The sequence below is a fragment of the Poecilia reticulata genome, linkage group LG23 (genome assembly GCF_000633615.1).
Source record: "Poecilia reticulata strain Guanapo linkage group LG23, Guppy_female_1.0+MT, whole genome shotgun sequence".
In the NCBI taxonomy this organism is placed as follows: domain Eukaryota; kingdom Metazoa; phylum Chordata; class Actinopteri; order Cyprinodontiformes; family Poeciliidae; genus Poecilia; species Poecilia reticulata.
The window spans coordinates 14,283,530-14,306,587 of NC_024353.1; the positions used below are offsets into that span (position 1 = coordinate 14,283,530).

Genomic DNA, 23,058 nt, shown 5'->3' on the forward strand with positions numbered 1-23,058 from the left:
CTTATGTTTGTTATTTTTACTTCCCCAGCCCCCTTTTTGTCTTGAAGACCAACCTGTCTTTCAATTTTTTTCCTGTTCCATTCTAACATTTTGCTTTGCTTTTCCTTTTAGCCAGCGTCTGTGCTCTCTCATTCTTTCTAAGCTTTGAAGAAGAGCTGAAAAATCCTGAGGGTGATGTATCCTAGCAACAGTAATATCCAACTTATTCAGCAGAGGGATGAACCAAATGTAATATTTGGGAAGAAAGGGGATTGCTAATAAAATGCTTTGGAGGAAGAGGTTGAAACAAATGCTGGAGGTATTACTACACTAAGAAGGTTAAGCTTAAAAACTTTCTGAGGTAAAATGTATTGAAGGGTCACTTAAAAATCTGTACTATACAGAAAGCACTGTACAAAATAGTTGGTTGGGACAAACTGTGATATGTATTAAATATAACTGAATGTGGAATGCAAAACTGAACCTGGAAGAGAAATATACACTAAAACCACCCCTCTATTTCCAAGTAGCAATGGAACACAAAAAACATAAATCAGAACAGAAACTAAACAAGCTGACATTAGGATTGCTGCACAGCTATCTGCTACAAGACATTAGAAAAGCATCAGATTAACTTTCCAATAGACTATTTCTTGTAATTTTGTTGGACAGATTATGATCTGGAAATTGCCTTTCAACATATATTCAAAAAGGTGATCATTCATACTTCCCTTACATTTAACTTAAGTTGGGATCTATAAACATGTACTTTAAGCCAAAATATAGCATCTTTAAAAAGTACTCAACCACTTTGATGTTGCCCTTTTTTTGCTTTTACAAATGAATCATGATCAACATAAATTGGCTTCACCACCCTATAATGACTATAATCTCCGTACTATTTTGATAAAGACAAATGAAAAGAATACGTAGATCAAATCAAAAGAATACAGTCACTTGAGAGTGTATCTCAAGTGACTGTAGTACAAAGACACTTGTGTCTGGAAGGTCCATTCACTGGTTAATTAATCACTACTTTGCTTAAATTAGCCTCACATGAAGGGAAATTATTGCTGGGAATCTAACAATTGCAAGATAAACCTCTGAGATCTTCAAAAACTCAAAGAAAAGAGATTGAGTTACAGGGAAGTAAGGAGGTTCTAAAAGTAAACACCAAGATTGTGGTGTGGTTTTTCTCCTAATTATACCCAAAATCTCAGGTAAAAAAGTGGGATCGAAACATATACCAAAAACAACTTCGTTCATAAAACAGATCTGTGGATTTGTCCCTATGGAGCACTGTGTCACAAGGCCATTAGCAACAATGAAATGGTTGGGAAACTCCTTTACCCCACTGAGAATCTGTGATTCTTAAAAAGAAGGTGGATAAGTAGAACCAACTATCTAAAATACTAGAATAGGTCACCACCAGTCAGAACTAGCATCCAGCATCAACTTCCAGAGAGAACTACAGGAGCCATGAAGAAGAAAAGTTAAACACTGGAAACATTGACATATTTGCTAATAAAAAGCGCTTGAAGTATACAAAATGCTTTACTGTCTTCACCACATCATAAAAACATATGACGAACATTTGCATCAACACCAAATCTGTTAAGTCATGACTGTAGATGCAGAATCTGAGCAAAAATGTTGGTGTCCTCTTTACTCCAGCAGTGACATGGGAGATTCATTGTTCTGTTTTACATAACCTCTGCAACAAGACACCAAAATCCCATTTGAGGGAGGAGATGAAACAAGAGGTGGAGTTTTAAAGGAGCAACTGAGCTGTTAAAGGAGAAACAAGTCACTCACTCACTTGAGGTAGTTCTTAAACACAGGTGAGTAAAGCCTCTCAAACCTCTTTCTAGAAGATTCTTATAGCCTCTTATACAACTAAATTTCTTTACTAATTCATTTTGATGGATTTTAAAGTAATGTTACAATGTTGTGAAGAGTTCCTGTTTATTTTTACAGCTCTCCCACTCCCTTTTGATTCCAGTGAGTGAACATGGCGACTGCTTCCAGTTTTCTATCCGAAGAACAGTTTCTGTGCTCCATCTGTCTGGATGTGTTCACAGATCCGGTCACCATACCATGCGGACACAACTTCTGTAAGACGTGCATCACAAAGCACTGGAACATCAGCCGCCGGCAGCAGTGTCCGCTGTGTAAGGAGCAGTTTGATCCCAGACCAGCTCTGCGGATCAACACCTTCATATCCGAGATGGCTTCTCACTTCAGGAATGCAAGGATCTTGTCAGGACAAGTATCTCCCGGCTCAGGAGGGGTTCTGTGTGATGTCTGCACTGAACCCAAGCAGAAAGCCTTTAAGTCCTGCCTGGAGTGTGCTACTGCCTATTGCCATACTCACCTGGAGTCACATACGAGAATTGCAGTGCTGAAGAGACATAAATTGATCAATCCAGTCATGAAACTAGAGACCATGATGTGTGGGAAGCATGAGAGGCCTCTGGAGCTGTTCTGCAAGACTGATCGGAGGTGCGTGTGTCCAAGCTGTGCTACGTCCGACCACAAGAAGCATCGGGTTGTTGCTCTGACCGAAGAGTGTAAAGAAAAGAAGAAAGAACTGGAGAAGACCAGAGTTTGTGTTGAGCAGATGATTCAGGAGAGATTACTAAAGATGGAGCAGTTTAAGCAGTCGGTGAAGCTCAGCAAGCAGAATGCGGAGGAAGTGACAGAAGCTGTTGTGGAGGACTGTTCAGATCTCATCGATTCTGCAAGAAAAAGTCTGGATCATTTCATCGACGTGATTGTACAGAAACAGAGAACAACAGAAGAACAGGCAGAAGGTTTCATAAAAGAGCTGGAAGAGGAAATCTCCATGCTGATGAAGAAAAGAGCTGAGCTGACACAGATGTCGCAAATCGAAGACCACTTCCATCTGCTCCAAAACACCCCAACAATGACAGTTACCGCCAAGGACTGGACCAAGGTCAGAGTCCAGTCCTCCTGCGATGCGACGGTGAGGATGGCTGCAGTTCAACTGGAGACGATCAGAACAGAGATGAAGAAGCTCTGCGCTCGCATTGAACTTGCGAGAGTCCGGCTGTATGGAGTGGACGTGACTCTGGATCCAAATACTGCAAACCCCTATCTGGTGATGTCCGACGATGGGAAAACTGTACGATGCAGTGATGTTACACAGGTTCTCCCAGACAAGCCAGAGAGATTGTCAGCCTTTGGAGTCTTGGGAAAGCAAAGTTTCTCCTCAGGGCGATTTTACTACGAAGTTGAAGTTAAAGGGAAAACTAAATGGGAATTAGGAGTGGTCCGAGAGTCTATCGACAGGAAGGGTGAGAATGCCATTTGCCCTGAAAACGGCTACTGGGCTGTATGGTTAAGAAACGGCCATTACAGAGCTCTTACCGGGCCCTCTATGCCTCTGGTTTTGGTGTCTGACCCCCAGAAGGTGGGGGTTTTTGTGGATTACGACGAGGGTCTAGTTTCCTTTTACGATGCTGAGGCAGCACATCTCATTTTCTCCTTTACTAGCTGCAACTTTAGTGAGAAACTCTATCCTTACTTCAGTCCCTGTCCGAGTGACGGTGGCAAAAACTCAGCCCCTCTGATCATTCCCACCATTAGCCACACATTAAACTGATCGCCCAAATGCAGTCACATATCGCTTTAAGAAAACATTTTTGATTTACTTAGGTTATATTTGATGTAAAAATTTATTGATCTGAGACATTTACGTGATAAATGAAAAGCAAAAACAGAAGAAATCTGTAATAGGGAGAAGAGAGAGAATAAACTGAACAGCTTTTGGCTGAACCTAATTTCTAATCATTTTCTACATCTTGTTCTACCCTTTGTTGGTAGTATTACAGTCCATTACTCCTCCTCCCTCCTCCAAACAGAGTATGAACTGATATCAAATGTTTAACTGTTATCTGAGAGGTACAGAAAGGACAGCTCTGCTTTAACAACCTTTGTCAATGTCCTTGGGTGGAGAACTGACAACAGGGACAGCTGGCTGATGGAAACAATAATTTGAGGTAAACTAGTGAGGTCCAACCCCACTTTGAGCTGAATACACCTGACCTAATTCAATAATTCTAGATATTACTGGAGATTTCTTGAGTACATTTGAAATGGTTTCAGATTATTTTTAATCCCAAATAATACAAAATGTTCCAGAGGTATATGAAATGTGTAAACACAACGATTTCTTTGTGAGACTTTAAATAAATGTGGAATATCAATGTATAGTGATAGATGAGTGAGTGATTATCAGCAGCTCGACTGAAAAGATCAAGTCACTGAAGAAAGGATCTCTGGTGCCCTCTGGTGGTGGTTTAGATTTATTAACAAAACCTAATAGCAGTTGTGAAGACTAAACGATTTAAAACCTTGTTATGCCTTGATATTGGTGGCTGGCCAATGCCAGGTAAGCTCTAAAGAAACATGGACATTTTAAGAATTTCTTATTTGATTTTTGTTTTGTTTCATCAGCAAATTTGACAAAAACTGCAAGTTTTCACTTGACCAACGATAGGACCACATCTAAATGAGTTTTTTTTAATATATCAAAGGATTAGGTAATGGAATAACATATTTGCCTCAACTTTATTCACATAAAAAATTAATCTGGGAATATCTTGGATAGATTTGGTAATTCTGCATTTTTAACAACATTGACTGAATCTACTAAACTAAACACACACACAACAGAATGAAGTATGTAATTTGTTTTTATTGTGTTACATGTGACCATAAACTTCAGAGAAGTTACAGTTTTCATGGCGATACAGTAAATATATTCAATTACTTGAATAGGAAAAAGGTGTGTGATGCGTGTGTGGGGAAGTGAGTCGCCCCGGTTCGGACAGTCCTGTGTGTCTATTAATGTGAAGTGAAATAAAAACAAGCATGTGCTTTTTGAAAAATAAAACAAACATTAAATAAGACAAAAGAACAATCACCTAAAACTATGAGCAGAAAAACAAATGTTCAACATAAACCCACATACAAAAGAGGAATAAATAAAACGATATTTCACAGACACTGCAACGATGACGTACAGTAAAGATGGCCGCTTCCCTCCACGTTTTGTGTGTTGAAGACAAGGGAAAGAGGGAGACGGGAAGGAAAACTGCACTCTTCCTCCTGTGGCAGGGGATCGGCCTTTGGGAATCTACGGGTAGCAGGTGTCTACCTGTGGAGTCAGACTTCATATGGCACCGTCCACACTACAACTCTACAGTAAACCCAACCACAGTCCAACTCCGAAATCAGACTATACCTTCTGTTGCACCCTGCCCACGCCACCTCCTTCAAGCTACCATTTCAGCCCATGTCTGACTTTAAAAGGCACTGGTACATACTTATTTCCAAACATTCTACCATCTCAGGCAATGAGGACGCACGGGAAAAAACAAACACACATACACTCGGGCCAGCCGGGTAACTTCCAGGGGTACAGCTGGCTTCTACGAATGCTACCGGTCTCTGTTGTCCCGAAGCTTCCATCGCTTAACAGTCTGCTGACGGCGGAGGCAATCGGATATATGTAAACGTCGACAAGGCTAACATCATAACAGGCGAAGACATAAATAAAAACACAGTAAAACAGTGCTGCTAAACTTACCAGGATGTTCGTCAACTAGTAAAACTCAAACAGGAGAAGGAAAACGGTTTGTGCACACAGTGAGAGTGTCCGCGTGCCGCTCCGGAGGCGCCGTCGCCCACCCGGATTATTTACACAGTGACTCCAACCGACTTCTACTCCAACACACAACTTGGCTGCAAGTTTTTGTACATTTGGAATGCTCTTAACATGGCGACGGTTAGAAAAAGGTCTACAAGTCTATGCGCTCCGACGAGGAGCCTCAGAACAGAGTCTATTCTAGGTTACATATTGAAACTTTGAGGCTCAAATGCGCTGGAGGAAGTGACTGATGCTCTTTATCGGATGTGCAGCGGAGCTGCTGCAGTCAGGCAGTGAAGTTCAAACAAAGTGTTGAGCTTTGATTTGTCTACTTGGAACCTATTTTTGCCACATGCTTCTATTTCACTAATTCCCCACCAATTAAGTTCACATGTTAAACTGCTGCTGGTGCTTGCTTGGCATTTGTTTTTAACTAAAGCTCCAGAAAAATAAATAAATAAGTTGTTTTTGGCAAAGTTATTATTAGAGGTGCACTCATGGACACCAGCAGTCGGATATTTTATATAAAAAATTATATGGTGGAAATAATTGATATTAGATTATTGTCATCAGCCTCATCTTTAGCACAGATCATATACCACTTAAATTAGGACTTCAATATATTAATGGTACTTCCAACCAGAAGAAAAACTGTTGATAACATTACTTACAAACTAAAAGTGAAAGGGTTCTCAACTTCAGACTTATATCAACTTTTGCTTCCAAACAGGAAGGTCTCAATCAAACCAATGGTGTCGACTTTGCGTGCAGACACTACTTTCTGTGGTAAATATAGATTTATGATTCATTTTCTGTCATCTCTAACAGCATACAATTAACCAAATCGAAATATGGAAAAAAGTTAAAATAGTGTCGACTTAAACCAACAAGAAGCATCCTAACATCAGCTTACCACGTTAAAACTGATCAGCCTGCATATAAACATTAGTTCCGTAACATTCAGATAAATATTTAGAAACAAATAATAAAATCATGAAGTTTTAAATGAGTAACCAATTATATCAGGACACCTGGTTGAAGATAATGAGACGAATGAAGTGCTTTGACTCGATTTTGTTGGATTTTCTATTGAGCCAGTTAAAAACCGGCTACAGCACCAAGACGTAGTTCAACACTAGAACCGGATTGGTGGAAACATTGTTAATAAGAATAATAATAAATGGCACCCTTTCAAACTTAGATGTGAGGTTTTTATACTTAAGTTGTTAAAGAGATGTTAAAATAGTGAGCATAAAAAACAATCATTCGTTCTCACTCTAAGCTTGAAGAAACTACCGATACTACAAAATTAGGCTTAAGAAGACAGAGTGCCGCTCTAAGATTCTTTATTACTAATCTCAACCAGAAGGTCGGCTAGCTTAAATTAGGACAGTAAAAGGGCAGTGGTCACTGGGGTGTTTTAAAAAGACTTCAAATATATATATATATCTTTATTTTTTTTTCTTGATTAGAGCATCAGTCTGTCTCAATGCTGAGTCGATACCAAAGTGAATGTCCCACATTTCCAGTGCATTTGTGCCGTAAGACAAAAATGGTCTCCAAAGGGTTAAAGTTCGCTACTTACAATATACACATAGGATGTGTCAAATGTGATCTATTTTCTTTTTTTTTTCTCTAAACAACGACTTTGTATGTAAAAAGCGGAGTTCTATAGCTTCTGTTCCTTTTGTCCCTTGTGTTATTCTCACTGTCTTATATTTCCAGATGTGGAATCGAGGGTGAATATAAGAGGATCTGATCATACAAAAATAAAAGTTGCACATTAGACCACTCTGTTTTTCTTTCCCTTTTTTTTATCACGTTGGTTTGTTTTCTGTTCTGAACAGGCTTCAGTTAAACACAAGATGAAACAGGAAAACAAAAAAGAAGCACTAAAATTAAAGGGATCTCATGTGAATGTGTTACAATCTGACCTGTGGTCCTTGTTTTTGTGTTAGAAGCTTCTTTGTCGTTTGAGGTGAAATGTGAAACATCAGAGTACCATCACTCCGTTTAAAAAAAAAAGCAAAAATAATGAAACAGCTAATAAAAAAACGGCTGCCGTCTTTGCCTTAGACATCAAGGCAAGTTAATAAAAAAACAGAAACAAAAAATAAAATCCCGAGAAGCAGTTGAACCATTTTTTCCATGTGAAATCTCCTCACCGCTGTTCCTCTCTCTTTGAAATCCGTGCATCTCCGCGGAGATTTGGAATGGTGATGGTTGCGAATAAATACGATAAAAACGGTCTCTTTCCGAGTTCTTCTGCTTTTCCACGACACAAAGATATGGGTTTGTTAAGTGGAGAGAAGAAGGGAGCTGGAGGTCTGCTCGTCTAAAAATCTCCGGTGTGTGTGTGTGTGAGAGAAGGAGTTCAGGGTGAGGCCTTGTGGCTGCTACTTGAAAATGTAGTTGATGAGAACCTGAAGGACGATGAGGCAGGCGATGACGACGTAGTCCCGCTGCTGGAGGAAGGACGTGTTCTCCGCCCGGCCCGCTGAACGCATCCGCAGCGCCGCCACGCTCCTTTGCAACAACAGATAGGAACGTTTAGGCATCGGGACGCGTTTGCAGCACGGGACGAGTCAAGTTCTTCCTCACCTGTTAATGTCCTCCTGCGTCTGCTTTATGGAGTCGATGGCACTTTGAAGTTCGCTGAGGTCTGCACCTTTTTTCCTCAGCCGACTGTTATGCTTGCTTTTGTGACCTGCAACAAAAAAAGAAAAATAAATCGGCGTTTTGTCATTATCAGGGTACCGACTAATATTCCATACATTTATTTAGTGATGGAAAACATGCCCACAGCATTATGCTGCCACTGCTTAATGTGTTAAGGAGAATCTGCAAATTATTCAAAGTGTTATTTATTTGTATTTTAATAAACATAAAGTTTTGCTTTAGTCCACAATTTATTCTTTAACTTATCTTTAATTTTTTTTTTCACTGTGTGCCCTTTACTTCACTGATGATAACCATGAATTTGACCATTGTGAGACAAATTTCACTCTGTTCTATGATGTGAAGCATTTTCAATGCTGCCCATTGTGCAAACGTCATGTATTTATGTTTAGAATCCATTTTACAACTTCAGAAAATACTACAAAACGCCCCAGAAATCCTAAAAGAACTCCACTGAGCGGTATAATCGTCCCATTCACATAGCTGTGTATGCATATCGACATGCTCGATGAGGCTGACTCACGTTCGCTCCCCGATGAGTCATGGCGATCAGGTTCTGGTGAGGAGCAGCCGCTCTCCGGGCTCTTGGACTTGTCGCTCTTGTGTTTTCTCTTTGGTACCGTTACCTGATTAGCCATTTGCAGATGGACACACAAACAAACATATGTGATAAACAGTTGGAACGTTATCAGCCAGCAAAAAGCAGATAAAGACACAAATAAAAGGGCAAAAAGAAAGAGAATAAACAGAGTTAAAATCGGGATTCTCGTGCAGGAAACTCCACCGGTGTCGACGGATAACAGCGGCTAAGTGACACATGCTGGTGTGTTAGTGCAATCATAGCAACACACAGCTAGCACTCAAAAGTAACCAGCCAGGGGAGAGCTGAGACACAGAATCTGTTTGTAGTAATGAGGGCTAACTTGCAAACAGCTTGAATTAAATATTTTAGTTAAAATATGATAAGAAACCTAATTTAATTTTTTTTAAATAGTAAAAACACAATTTAAAAAAAACAAAAAACAAACAAACAACAACAAAAAAAAAAAAAAACGCAGCGCTTTGCTATTACTTGTCAAAACTGACAGCTAGATGAGGTCCAAGGTTTTCGCATTATGCAGGCCAGTAAAAAGTTTTAATAAAAACAAAAATAGCAAGGGAAAAGGATCAGTTATGCTAGCTTGACTTTGACAACGTTAATATGTATATGTGCTGCAGAATTTTGTGTTTCAGTTCAGGAAAAAAAAAAAAGGGAAAACCACACACCAACTCTATGACAGATCATCAGCAGAGCAGGTGTTTAAATCAGCTAATCAATCACCGCTGGGTTCAGTTGATCACTGATTAATAATTGCAAAATAAACATCGAGCCTGAAAACGTAAGCCCATAACGGACTGAATGTTCTGCTCTTCAAGTCGGGAATGTTTTTTGGTGTTGAATCCTGAAACATTTAAATATAACCCCAGCTCTCTCGGTTGCTGTGGGAACGGGTCTGCGTGTAGCGTAAAGCCGGCGTAGAGCGAGAAGGAAGCAGAATACGAGTGGTTTGCTCTTCAGTGGGGTTTTTCTGCGTTATTTTTCCTTTGACATGGCGCACTGCACTGAGTTAATAACACATCTCCAGTTTCATTTTGTTAACAGAACTCTACCACAGCAGCGCGGCTATGGATGGTGAGTAAAAGGATCGTCTTTTTCCCCTCCAGCGTTTGTGCTAGTGCGTGAACTTTTTGGATGTAAACAATAACAGTTAGCATGTCTGCAACACTGGCTCATACTGGTTGTTGCATCTGGAAAATGGCTACTAAACACTGAGCATTTTTCCGCCTTCTAAAATTTATTTAAACTACTTTAAGAGTTAGTGTTTGATGAGTCATGCAGACACAACAATGAAACAATGAGGGTGACAGAGCAGCCGGTGTAAGATAAAAAGTTTTAAATAATGGATTTTAAAAAAACAACAACAAACAAACAAAGGCACACAAGAGTCCAGACTATGATGGCGGCAGTGGACAGGTGTTGGCACAAAGAGATGAAGCGACAATGGAGGCGGTGCGCCGGCTGATGCGTGAAGGACGGATGAGGCGGTGGCATGCTTTGTCACCTGGACAACATACCTGGCACTTGCAATTGTCCCTCCGCGGCCCCTGGTTACTCAGACTAATAAGACTGCCAGAACGTACCATAGGGGTGCGGTGTCGGACCTTGGTCTGGATGCAGCCGTCTTTCTCAAACTGAATCAGGTCGTTGAGCGGATCCCACGGCCTGGTGCTGAGGAAACACACAACCCGGAGAAATGAGAAGGCAAAAGAAGAGGGACAGAAACTGTTCTTTAAGTTTCTAAACTGGAGTACCGCAAGGCTCCGTTTTAGGATTCCTTACATTTCCCATATTTATTCACAAAATAAGATTATGTCTACAGCTAAATTTCACTTTTATGCAGATAAACTTTACTCACTTGGCTTATTCAATGTGAGGTGGTCCATTTCCGAGCTTCTAACAAGTGTTCAAGTGCTGTTGGTTCTTATTATGAACCAACAGCAACTTTATATTTTCCAGAAATGACTCCCGTACTTCTATGGTGTTCCTATTTCTACCCGACCTTACAGAGAGAGAACTAGTTGTATGTTTGGCTGGACAAATGGCTCGACACCCAAGACTGTTTTTTGCAACATGGCAGAACTGTGTTATTAGTTTACACCTTTGTCATGACATATTCTTCAGAGTACATTAAAGCTGAATTCTCACTGGGAGAGTGAAAATACTGTCTTCTAAATAATCTTGTTCATAAGTAATGTTGATTTTGACATTTTATATATTTATATATGTAATTCAATATAAATGTTGAACTAATACATTAAACATTAATCAAAAGGGACAAGCAAACTAAAGGTGAGAGAAAATAAAAAAAAAAAACCCAACACAATCTTCCTTTGTTCATGATAACTCTGCAGTTACAATAGCCACCAGAAGGTGGCAGCCTTGCACTTTGCTAAGAAAAAACAAAGAAGCAAATGGTAAAAAATTTAAAGAGAAATCCATTAAGGTTTGATGACTTTTTTTTGTAACTATTTTTTAAAGCTACATTCAAAATGCCTCAAACACTTAGATGCTAAAAGTCAAAGTTTAGAAAAATTTTTTGGCCTTGCGGTGGTGAATCTGGGTGCACCCATCTGATGTCTAATCTGGCTGTTGTGCGGGGCCACAGAGGAGCCACTCACTCGGCATATCTGTAATGCCACTCTCCGGTGACAGGGTCCTGCTCGAACAGGGCGGGGATCCAATCCTCGCATTTGGCTTTGCGCTCCCGGGCCGCCTTCCTCTGAGCTTCCTCTAGGATGAACTTCTCATTGGTAGCCTCCGTCTGGTCCTTGTTGTTGATCGCTCGAGTCACGTGCTGCCACAGCCTGGACGGTCATAAAAACATTAAAACCCGTTTGGATATCCCTCACATTTGTCCTTTCATTCAAATAGTCTAGAAATGTTAAAAAGCAGAATTCTAGTGTAGAAGGGATTAGGATTATCCAAGGACAGCGGAGGATGAATTGTTATTCTTCTGAATTCTTATTTATGTTCATTAAATAAATCAAAGTGCACCTTTCTGACTCGAAGTCCCCCTGCTCTTCAGGTGGGACGGTGTAGCGTGTCAGCCTGTTCTGCCTCAGCTCCGGCGTCGGGTCCCAGAACGTATCCATCGTCCCCGTTTTCTTGTCGTTGATAAAGATCTCGCTGTCCTGCGAAAGGAAAGTTAAACACAGTCATTAGCTGGGTTTCCATTAACCATATAATTGTTCAAATTGGAATTACAAAAATCATTTTGCTTAATACACCAATGTAGAAAAAACCCCTAAGTTTTTTGGTAACACTTTTTTGGCGTCACATGAGTTATTTGACTATAAACCGGATGTTACTGCTGACGGAAACGACAAACAAGACGACAAGACGAAGTTTAGGAAGTGTTAGAAGGATGATTTTTAATAACTTATCCTGTGAACAAACTTAATCACGTGTGATTTTAATTGCGTGTCTTATTTAGTGGAAACAACGTAATTGCTAAATTGTGTTTTGTTCGACATTAGCAAAATACTGACAAAGTTAGCTCGTGAAGCTATGATTTGTTCCCTGCTTCCTCTCAAATCTTTGTCTACAGCCTTACAAAACAACAGAAATCTAAATAAACACATTCAAGCTACTAAAACAAAATGAATATCACAAGCAAGAAAAAACATACTTGGTGTTATTTAGAACAATAGGTGGAGTCATACCCAGTGTCCCTCTAGAGTAGCCAGGACCTCCTTTCCCAGCTTGATCTTCCCAGAGATCTGGTTGACACAATCGCTGCTGCCCAGGAACGGCTAAAAAAGACAAGCAAGACGAGGGACAAGAGGCGAAGGGGACGCAAGAGGAACCAAGGACGAGGGAGGACAGGACACAAAATGGAGGACAAGCACAGGACAGTAAAACCAGAGAGAAGAAATGGACTTACTGTTGTTACTTTGAAGAAGCATTTTATAATGATTTTTTATCTTTTAAATTGATTTTCTTTAAATATTTACCGATGCTGCTTGAAAAGAGATTCATAATCTGACAAGAAATCCTGCTGATCTGCCCTGTTAACCGCATTTTTAGTTAATTAGATTTTTTTTTTCCTACTGAAGCACTAAGATCAGACTCACTGCTTTGAATAAACGAGTGATAGGAATAAACCGCTTGCACTAAAGTCACCTATCCTGTCCTGCACATACCTGCCGCTGGTTCATGACAGGGTAAAGCAGTTGGTAATGGTGGGGTTGGAGTTGGGTTACAAGGTTGGGAAAAGAGGTGGGATGGGTGGGAATGTTGATGGAGGAGCGAGACAATCAGAGATATTGCGTAAGAAACATTTCTGCTAATTTTACACTGACCATCTCCCACTCTACAATGATCGCCATGAGTCTCGCAAACGTACCTTCAGTTTGAACTCGAGCTGAGCACTGTAGCCCGTTTTCTCACACGCAATGGTGATCTGACCTCCCAGCTCCAAGGTCATGGTTCCGTACAGTATGCCTTTGATATAAAAAGATGTTCCAGTCAATACAAGATCAGCTAGATGCGCAGTTAAACAAAGGTTTGTGGCAGGCGCTCTGACCTTTACAGTGAGCGTAGGGTATGTTCATAACGTAGTCCTCCCCTCGGTTGAGGAAGGTGAGCCGAGCCTCTCCGTCTAAAATGGCTGAGAGGGAGTTTCCTGGAATGGGAGTGGAAACTCATCAGTGCTCTGAGAATGTTAACGAGGCGAGGATTAAGACGGCTGAGGTCGTTTGTACCGTAGAACTTGGACTTGGCGAGGATGCTGCCGCTGAGGCAGAACCCGTCTTTCCTGTTGCTGACATAAAAGGCCGACACTGGCGGATGGTGAGAAACCTGGGAAGAGAAGGTTTTTACCCACAAGGCAACTTGATTTGGCTATACACTTTCTTCTTTTAGGTCCCAAATGGTGCATCTTACAAAAGAGTCATGAAAATTCAACATTTCTCTTCAACTTTCACTGCTTGTAATCTATTGAACAACTTCCGACCTACCCATACATAGAAAGTTTTTCAGATATAGTCGCCTTGCTAAAATAATGGCTGCAGATGACTGAAACTTGGACAAGTCTAATTTATGGAAGTTAACAATGAATCATTTCAACCAGCCAATGAATGTAATATTCATCCCAATGTAAAACTCTCATCAGTACTGTATATAAGCTGCTGCTGGTGGTGCTGGTACCTGTTCTGCGATGTAAAAAGTCTTGCTGTTGGTCTTCTGATGGAGCCACATGCATCGGTATGTCTCTCCAATGATAGGGTTGTACGGCTTCTTCAACCCCTGTGGATTAAAGCAAAAGCATGATTCAGCAGAGCAAAATAAATACAAAAAAATAAAAAAAATACACATAACTCAACGTGAAGTGAGTCAAACTGACCTTTGGCTTTTTGTAAAATCCAGAGATGTACCATTTCACCACCTTCTTCATCCGGTTATAGGCATTCTCTTCAACTGCAGCTCTGGAACGAGAAACATCGACTTCTTACCTGAGCCATGTTGTCATAACAACCGCGTCTTCTCCATTGACAGTGGATTTATTGAACAGAAAACACAGGAAGCTCTTACTCGGACAGGAAGTCTGCGTGGTAGTAGTAGTCGGACAGCTTGTCCAGGAAGGACCTTGGCTCCAGGATGAAGGTGGGCAGGACGACCTTGGACAGATCCATGCCTGGCCGCACCTGCTTCAGCAGAGTCCAGATCAGAGACTTGTTCTCCTCGGATACGGTCTCCGTCTGTGCAGCCTCGCCGGCCTGAAAGGGAGCAAGTCGATGACGTCAGCTAAAACATGCACAACCAAAACCGACTAGCTGTACTGTACCAACACTAAATCCCAGTGAGGCTGCTGAGTCTCTCGTCAATGTGAAGGTTTCATTGAGCTTACACCAAGTGTTTCATTTGTACGCTGATAGACTCTCAGAATGGAAATGAGTTAGCACTTTCACACTTGCCATTGACTCACTTGAGTCTCTTAGACAGAGCTAATTGCAGATACTATGATCACAGACAGTCATGTTGCATAGAAACATTAGAAAGAAGTGTTTGTATGATTCTACAGTTCAAGATTGAGATGAAAATGGTTGAAATCCTTTGAGGGTATAATGAAAGTTTAATGTAAAGCCGTACCTCCCCCAGCTCTTCGTGCGACTGCTCCATATACGGGGTTTCCCGCAGGTGCTCGTTGGGGTCCAGGTCGATGTACGAGTCGTCCTGGCGCTCTGACGTGTCGCTGTCGCTCTCCTCGCTCTTCTCCAGGGCCTCGGGGTCCGACTCCTCGTGGTCCTGTTCGCCCTCCCGGTCCGACTTGTCTGAGTACAGGTCCGGGTCTTTTAGGTGGTCGCTGTCGTTGAACCTGAGACAAGACGGTTCGGGTGTGAAGGGAAACAGATTCTCCAAGTCAATAATCAATAAGTGGATCCCCTGGATTCTTTCATAACTATGTCAAGGATAAATGTTTTTTAAACTATTTTGCAACTGATTATGTGTTGTGAAGTCAACCCTATATGCTTTCTGTCCAGCAGTGTAGGTCGTGTGCGCTAACTGGTGCTGCTCACTGGAAACCGTGGATGTTGTGGGCTCTGAGGAGGCTGTAGAAGTTAATGGAGTGGTCTCCACCAGTGGACAAGGTGCTCATGTCCTCCTTCCCCTCCCGGATCATGGTCCTCTTCAGCAGGCTGGAGCACTTCAGGGCCAGCTCCAAGGCGTCCATCCAGCATCGACCTGAGTGAAACCAGCCCAATTACACACCCACACGTCAGGAACAAAACCGCACAAGGTGCTACACTAAAAAGAAACTTAACTTTGGATTATCGTAACTCAAATAAATGTGTTTTATGCCCCTTCCTGGAACGGTTTTCCTCAATACGGGATTGTGGGATAAGTGGAATGTAAAGATTTAACAAATGCAAAATAGAGGTGTGTGACCAGAGGAATTAGTTGTTCTTCACAATCAGATGAAAACAATTGCATGATGGACATAGTGTTAACTTTCATAGGATCTTTTAGAATAAAACTGCATATTTTACTGTATTTATAGATTCTCAATGATGCAGAAAAAGCATAACTTTTCCCTTTTATTGGACAAATTCATGACATTGTTTTCCATTAAGCATTTTATGTTAGGACAGTTCAACTTTTTATATTATCCAAAAAGTAGAATTAAAGTATTTGTTGGTTTCTAAACCAAGAAATAGATTTAGATTTCTTGAAAAGTAACCTAAATAAGTTAAAAACTAACAAAGGTCAGAATCTGTTTGGCGATTATCAACTTAAATATGTTTTCTTGTAAAGTGTTCAAATGTTCAAAAAGTAGACCCTATGAACCTTACTGGTTGAAATAGTGATCCAATTTGACTCATTCCAGCACCACGGAGAGAGACTCTGGAGCAAGATGGAACGGTTCTCCATGATTCAGCACCATGGACAGCGCAATAAATGTTTGAGTTTGCACTAAAGCAACATTAAGTGTAGGAAAAAATACATATATTTTGGGTAAATCCTCAATTAGCTTTGTTAGTCTCAAAAAAGACATTTTATTGAATTTTGTGATGTTTTTAAAGCATCTATTTTCCCACACTCACTCACATAAAAGTCCCATTTAAACACACTGAAGTTTGAGGTTCTGACAAAACAAAATGGGCAAAAGTTAAAGCAGTGTGAAGACTTTTGTGGATTTACTTAGAGCACAGACATATTAACTCTATGCTTGGCTTGTCACGATAAATTTTGCAGGACGATAAATTGTCCCAGAAATTATTGCGATAAACAACAATCCTGTAGTTTTGAGAGCTTTTTCAACTAATATAAAGATAATGGCAAACATTAGTAATTTCCAATAAACTTTCATTTTGTACATAACACTCCATACTGGCACTGGAAGACAAATATTTACAGTGAAATTACTGAAAACAAAATTGTCCTTCAAAAAATATGAAATCCTCTTAATGGAAATTATTCAGCTCATTTATATTCATCATGCGATTAATTGATTCATTTCTTAATGACAGCATTGGGTCGGGTCGGTCAGTTTTACTTTAGCGGCAGAGTCAGAGATTGATGTGTGAATGACAGTCCGTCTCTCACCATCAGACTCTGATGCGGCGCGGAAGATGAGGTGGCTGCTGGGTAACGGCTGCGTGATGGAGCCCACCGCCTCTCCTTTAGGACCCTGAGGACAGAAACGGACAGCGTGTTGAAAACAATTACAGAGCTCCAGGCTGACGTGACGGACCACGTCACTTCTGAGATCCGGGCGCCGACTCTTTGACAGATTCTCATTTCAGTTAATATGTTTACACTACTTTCCGTTTAATTAATTCGATCCTAAATACGAACCACAGTGGATGTGTCAATTATGCAAACATGAGAAAGCTCAGAGTGGGCAGATGCAGGATGAGCGAGAAGCTAAATTTGGTGGTGCGGCTAATGAGCAGCGGAGCAGGGCAGCTCTCTTCAGAACAAGAAAAAAAAAAACAAAGAAAAAAAAACGCTGGAGAGCTTTCATGGTCAGTGATGAATAAGTAATTACAGCTGGAGTGGCCCCATTGAGAGCCGGGGACTGAGGAACAAACGGAGCGCGTGGGCTGCCAAATATGAAAATGGCTTCCTGGACAAATAATTTTCTTTTGTCTGTCCTAAATTACAGCAGGATGCTCTCATAATTATGACTTAATATCCACATCTGGGTTTCAAATCGCAACCAGATTTCTTTTTTTCCCCCTCTGGAGGTGGACAAACAGTAGGACGTTTTATTTATTGTTTTTCCACTTGAAAACTTTCTCCCACCTCAGAATAGTCAGCAACAAACGCTTCTGGTGGATAAAATTGTGACTATATAGAAAAAGCACTACATAATTGTTAGGCAAGGTGGAGGAAGTGTCATGCTGTGGGCCTGTTCCATAAGAACCTGATTGTTAACGCGGCATCATTAAAGGAGCAGTATTATGTGTTTTTCAGGTACATATAGCCATTTTAATAACACAATCAAGTAATTATGTTAAACTTCAGTTGTTATACAAAATGCTGTATATATATGACTTAAAAAAAATTTTTACTTCCTAAATCAACGCCTTGAATTGGGCCTCTGTCTCTTTAAAAATTTCTGCTCTTTCTGAAACTCCTTCTTTAGGAAGTTATCATAAAATGGCTCCTCTATTAACCCTTTAACAACATTTTTTTTACCAGCATTTCACTTAGCAGTATCTCATAAATGAGAGCAGCAGCAGTGCAGTTCCACCAGGTGTTTGCTAATTGATGCTGGCTAGTCTGAAGGAGCTGAGTGAGGGAATAAGGCAGAAGCTTAGTTTTTTGCTACGTCCACCCCGGCGTTTTGCACAGCTGACTGGTTGCCATAGAGATTAAGGGATTTCTCAAACACGCATGAATGAATCACGGCAATAATCCATGTACGTTTTTGATTAGGGAATAACATTAAAACAAGACATAAAGCTTCAAAAAAAGTGATTTTACACAATACTGCCCCTTTAACTCTTTGAAATAAAAGATTTTTTTTAGTATAAAAAATAGTTTGAATCTACCAGAAGTTATGTGTATTTGCTGGGTGTTCTGACCTTCACCGCCCAGATGGACTGCTCCAGCGGGTGAAAGAGCTTGAAGCAGAAGCCGTCCTTCTTGGAGGGCCTCTCGATGAGCTCGCAGGCGTTCAGCAGCACCGTTCCCACCCACTGGCCGTTTTTGTTAGTCTTGTATATGAGGAGGACGCCGGGCTTCAGCACGCACCACAGCTTGGTCCAGCTCTTCAGTGTGCCTCGGATCTGCAGACGGAAACGTGTCAACCTGAAGCCTGTTCCGCTTTGATGGAAAGACGGAGGTGGGGAAAAAGGTGAGGCGGCCTCACCTTCAGCCAGTCGGCCATGACGATAACAGAAGGGTCTGTGATGGTGCTAAGCAGCTCCTTGGTCGCCCTTTTCTTTTCTTCTCGGTAGTTCTTCTTCTGCACCTGCAGAGAAAAAGGAAGAACGCATTCAATTTGATGTATTTGTTGTTTGTTTCACACATTATTACACCATGGCATAATCTGAACTCGTGAGAACAAGTGTCGGATGTGAAATAAGAACAGACGATCCCTGATTATACAAGACACACTCTGAATGAAAGCGGACTTTTACAGGCAGCCTCTGAGAATTAGAATCCGGATATGTGGGACTTAAGCTGATTTAGAGCGTTCTCACCTTGAGGGACTCCTTCTTGGTGAGCTTTCCGCCAGACGCTGGCACATCCTTATCTGAACCATTGTACAGTTTGGTTTCAGACTTTAAAAAAAAAAAGAAAAAGAAAACATAACATGTTTATCTCAGAAGACATCCCATCTGCCTCTGTACACTTTCTACAACTCCATAAAAAATTGGTCGATTTCTGTAAACCGTTCTGAAAATGATGCATGTTTTTACATTTTCCTACAGTAAAAGTCTAAATCCTATCTTTATTTTTGAACAAAATCATTCGGAAAAAAAGAATACATGAACACAAACAAAAAAAAAACAACCACATAAGAATCATTTTAGCAACCATACTTATTTGAAAAGGAGTTAGAAGAAATTTACTGTGTTTTTATAATTGCCACTCCTTAATACTTTTCTTCAACGTATTCTTAAAACAAAATACACGTGACAGTAAAAAATGTGTAAAACGAGACGTTTATTTCTATTCATCCCCCTTTACTCTAACAACCTCAAATAAAAGGAAGTTTAAATCACATTTCAGATGTGAGATTGGGGTGAGACGTTTACCTTCTTGTTGAATGAGCCTAAACATACAGCCAGAGCTACATTGAAAAAGGCTTAAAGTGGTCCAGTCAAAGTCCAGTCTTTATAAGAATCTGAGGCAAAGCTTAAAGATTTATGTTCACAGACGTGCAACAAAAGCATGCCAGATGTGTTTGGGTGAACTTCACCAAAATCTTAACTGGATTTTGAAATTACAACACTGCTGAAACATAAAATCTTTTAAAGTATGTTAAGTCTAGTTTCTAGTTCAAATATCTCTGTGCATTTGAAATAAGACAAAACTAACTTACAAGTAACTTTGTAGCAAATTACATGAGCTTGATTTAAATCAATAATTCCACAAGACATTTTCCCCAAGTAATAAGCGAAATAATCTAATACTTTTTCTTCAATATTCACTCGAAACAACTTCCTACGTCTTGCTGAAAAATGACTTGTAAGTTTGTGTTACTACAAATGTATTTGCTCTAAAAACCAGTCCAAAAATACCTGGTAAGACTTTTGTGTTTTTGCAGTGAATGAAGCATAGTGGCATGCCTGTATTAACAATAAACAGTTCTTAGTGAAATGGATCAGGCTATAAAAGGAGTCATGATTATTATTATTGACAGACAGCCACGTTTTATCTGAACATTGGTAAATATTTAATTCTGCACGTAAAAGCAGACGAACTAGAGCTGCTCAACAGTGTCGGTGTGTGATGCATGAGTCATCTCAGCTGCTGATGCAAGACCAGGAAAGTAAAAAAGAAAAACAACAAAGCAATCCTTCCTCTTATTTAATGATTCTCATTACAACGAAAACAGTAAAGAGCACAGTTTAGTGTATGAGCCATCGTGGCTCCCAGAATGATTTTCGTCTTCTTACCTTGCTCTTTGATATGGAATTCGAATCCTCTTTCAAAGGCAGAGGAAGAAGGTCCTCCTTTACTCTCTCAAAACCTGAAAGGAAAGTAAAGAACAAAGAAAATGTCGATGCTCACTTTGGTGCAACTCGTCAAAATTCATCGGAAGACTCGGACTAACGTTGCGTTTCTAGAAATGTCAAACAGCGCCGGCAGAATCGTGTCCTGAGGGAAACTCGACTTTCACTTCGGCAAATTCTCATTCCAATTAGTGAGTTTCTAACCAATTCCCAAAACCAAACAACGGCTCTCCGGCTGAGAGCGCAGCGGCCAGCGACGGGGACGCCCGGGCCTGTAAATATTTTATGGTTTCTTTCCCTTTACCCCGGGACTCCAGCTTCCTCTGCTGTGAGCACAGAGCAAGCCCTGCCGAGGCTCGTTTTCAAATGTCAAAGTTTGTGATATGGAACAGAGCCCAGAGGAGGAGTGATGAGCAGAAACAAATCACTGGTAAATACATTTGTTTTCAGTGAAGTCACCAGATGATGTGGGGAAAGATGCCGTCTTGGTTGAAGGTCAATGAACAAATAAGTCGTCTGAATTAGACAATTTACCCAGAGGTGTAATCAGCAGGAGGTTTAATGTTTGGTCATTGATTTGTACTGTCTTGAAAACTAACAGTGTCAAAGTCAAATTTATTTATATAGCACTTTAAAACAGGTATAAAAACTGCACCAAAGTGCTGTACAAGAACGATAACACAAATGACAAAACAGAGCACAAAACAATACATCAATTAAATGCCAAAGAGTAAAAATGAGTTTTAAGAAGCGATTTAAAATGATCCAGGCTGTGGGCAGATCTAATCTGGGAAGGTAAGTTATTCCATAAAATAGGAGCAGCAACAGAAAAAGCTTGATCTCCTTTCCTCTTAAGTCGAGTCCGAGGAACTGTCAGTAATAACTGATTATTTGATCGTAGGGTTCTGGACACAGACCGGAAATGTAAAAGGTTCCGAAGATAAATGGGATATCCCATTGTTAGAAAACTCTATTGTTAGAAGTTTTCTAACAATGGCTTGAACACTGCGACATCACTTAGGTTTGTAACGTTGCATCTAAATGATGAACAGATTTCTGAAACAACATTCCTTTGAAGGTAAAAATGTCGTAGATCAGCAGAAATACTTCAAACTGTTGAACACGGCAGTGTTAACGAGTTGGATGTGGTTTGCAGTCAAACAGGCTGAAGATATGGGTGGTGCGCCGATCAATCGGCACAGATTTTCTTCATTTCAGGTGATTGGCGATTGGCTGATTCTTACCCACTAGAGAATTTTTTTATTTCTTCAAAAAAAAAAAAAAAAAGTAACACATCCAGCGACTTTTTCCTGTGTTATTGAAGACTTTGGCAACAGAGTTTTTTTTTTTGGTATTGGCCAAAATTGGAATCGGTGCACCCCTAGAAGAAAGCCAAAGCAAGAATTTTGACAAAAGAAGCTAAAATAAATATGTTGTAAAGTGCATGCAAATATGGTGAACATTATTTCATTTTTTGGCAATTCTCTTACCAGGAACTTGTTTTAACTTCAACCATTTTCTCCTTAAAATTTATTAGCAATAATGATAAACTCCTCATATCCATTAAACTTTAGTTCAGATCAGTTCTGTCTCTTCATAATTTATGAGGAATATGGCAGATTTTGATAGAAAATGTATATTTTTCCCATACTTTTTAAACAAGTCTTTGTGTTAAAACCTTTTGACCAAAATGTACCAAAGACCCAAATAAATAAATGTTTGTTATTAAATACTATGTTACAATATCACAGTAAAACTTTGATTATGATTATGCTATTAAACTTTGGCTAAACTGACTTTATGTTTTAACTAGCAAACAAAAATATTACATGTAATCCAATAACCAAATTCATCCTAAAATGCAACCTTTACTGTTAACCACATTGTGCTTCCATGGTAACACATAACCTGAAGACTTTATTGCTTTTTAACTGGTTATAAACTTTTAATAGTTTTATTAGTTTAGATTTTCTCAGACAGCAGCTTGGATATGAAATTCTAAACTAATCAGCCCACCAGAATCACTCTCCTGACCTTTTGGAACTTACTAGGAGTTCAAAATATTACCTTGGCTCAGTATCAAAGGCTAAGTGACACTTTGAGGAAGTATGAGGAAATCTCGTACCAATTAAAACGTAGTAAGTCAATGAAAACACATTTCCTGGTTTTTATTTTCCATTTTACCAACTCCTCTTACCTCTAAGCAATACTCCAGCTGAGGAAGAATGACAGCTGCTGCAAGGACTTCCTAAGTCTCCCAGTCTGAGAGCGAAACTCTGCCTTCACTGCCTCTTTCTCCAAAATCAATACTTTGTGCTTTTTTTCTGCACATCAAAGCCAAATCAACAAGAAACCAAGAATGACCTTCCACATACCGACTGCCGTTTTCATCTTAGCATCAGCAGCAAATATTTTCAGCATAAACAGTCCTTTCTATCCAAAGCTGCATATCTGATGCGTTTGGACAAAAACACCACGCAGTGTTTTTATCA

General features: G+C 40.1%; 2 protein-coding genes across 13 annotated transcripts in view; one reads left to right on the forward strand and one right to left on the reverse strand.

The window, feature by feature from the left end:
- Positions 1-1,747: 1,747 nt before the first annotated feature.
- LOC103459622 (E3 ubiquitin-protein ligase TRIM21-like) lies at positions 1,748-7,678 on the forward strand. 2 transcript variants are annotated; one of them, XM_008401364.1, is made up of 2 exons: positions 1,748-1,820; positions 1,957-7,678. In XM_008401364.1, exon 2 carries the CDS (start codon positions 1,991-1,993, stop codon positions 3,602-3,604), a length of 1,614 nt encoding a protein of 537 aa, XP_008399586.1. In that variant the 5' UTR covers positions 1,748-1,820; positions 1,957-1,990; the 3' UTR covers positions 3,605-7,678. The 2 variants fall into 2 exon arrangements, with proteins under 2 accessions (XP_008399586.1, XP_008399587.1); XM_008401365.1 differs by having other exon boundaries at positions 1,763-1,820; positions 1,982-7,678.
- Positions 4,680-23,058, reverse strand: part of osbpl8 (oxysterol binding protein-like 8) — a 66,095-nt gene continuing 47,716 nt past the window's right edge. For 7 of the 11 annotated variants that reach the window (XM_008401352.1, XM_008401353.2, XM_008401359.1 and 4 more), the window contains 21 exons: positions 20,510-20,583; positions 19,088-19,168; positions 18,754-18,855; positions 18,467-18,670; positions 16,980-17,064; positions 15,452-15,617; positions 15,024-15,249; positions 14,466-14,650; positions 14,278-14,359; positions 14,082-14,180; positions 13,637-13,733; positions 13,459-13,557; positions 13,279-13,376; positions 13,076-13,081; positions 12,596-12,685; positions 11,928-12,064; positions 11,552-11,737; positions 10,448-10,601; positions 8,856-8,958; positions 8,255-8,360; positions 4,680-8,179 (listed from right to left, as the gene is read on the reverse strand). In XM_008401352.1, the coding sequence (XP_008399574.1) occupies positions 8,050-8,179; positions 8,255-8,360; positions 8,856-8,958; positions 10,448-10,601; positions 11,552-11,737; positions 11,928-12,064; positions 12,596-12,685; positions 13,076-13,081; positions 13,279-13,376; positions 13,459-13,557; positions 13,637-13,733; positions 14,082-14,180; positions 14,278-14,359; positions 14,466-14,650; positions 15,024-15,249; positions 15,452-15,617; positions 16,980-17,064; positions 18,467-18,670; positions 18,754-18,855; positions 19,088-19,168; positions 20,510-20,583 (2,510 nt within the window). In that variant the 3' untranslated portion in view covers positions 4,680-8,049. The remainder of the gene's footprint in view (positions 8,180-8,254; positions 8,361-8,855; positions 8,959-10,447; positions 10,602-11,551; positions 11,738-11,927; positions 12,065-12,595; positions 12,686-13,075; positions 13,082-13,278; positions 13,377-13,458; positions 13,558-13,636; positions 13,734-14,081; positions 14,181-14,277; positions 14,360-14,465; positions 14,651-15,023; positions 15,250-15,451; positions 15,618-16,979; positions 17,065-18,466; positions 18,671-18,753; positions 18,856-19,087; positions 19,169-20,509; positions 20,584-23,058) is intronic. The other 4 variants (XM_008401357.2, XM_008401363.2, XM_008401356.1 and 1 more) reach the window with 3 other exon arrangements.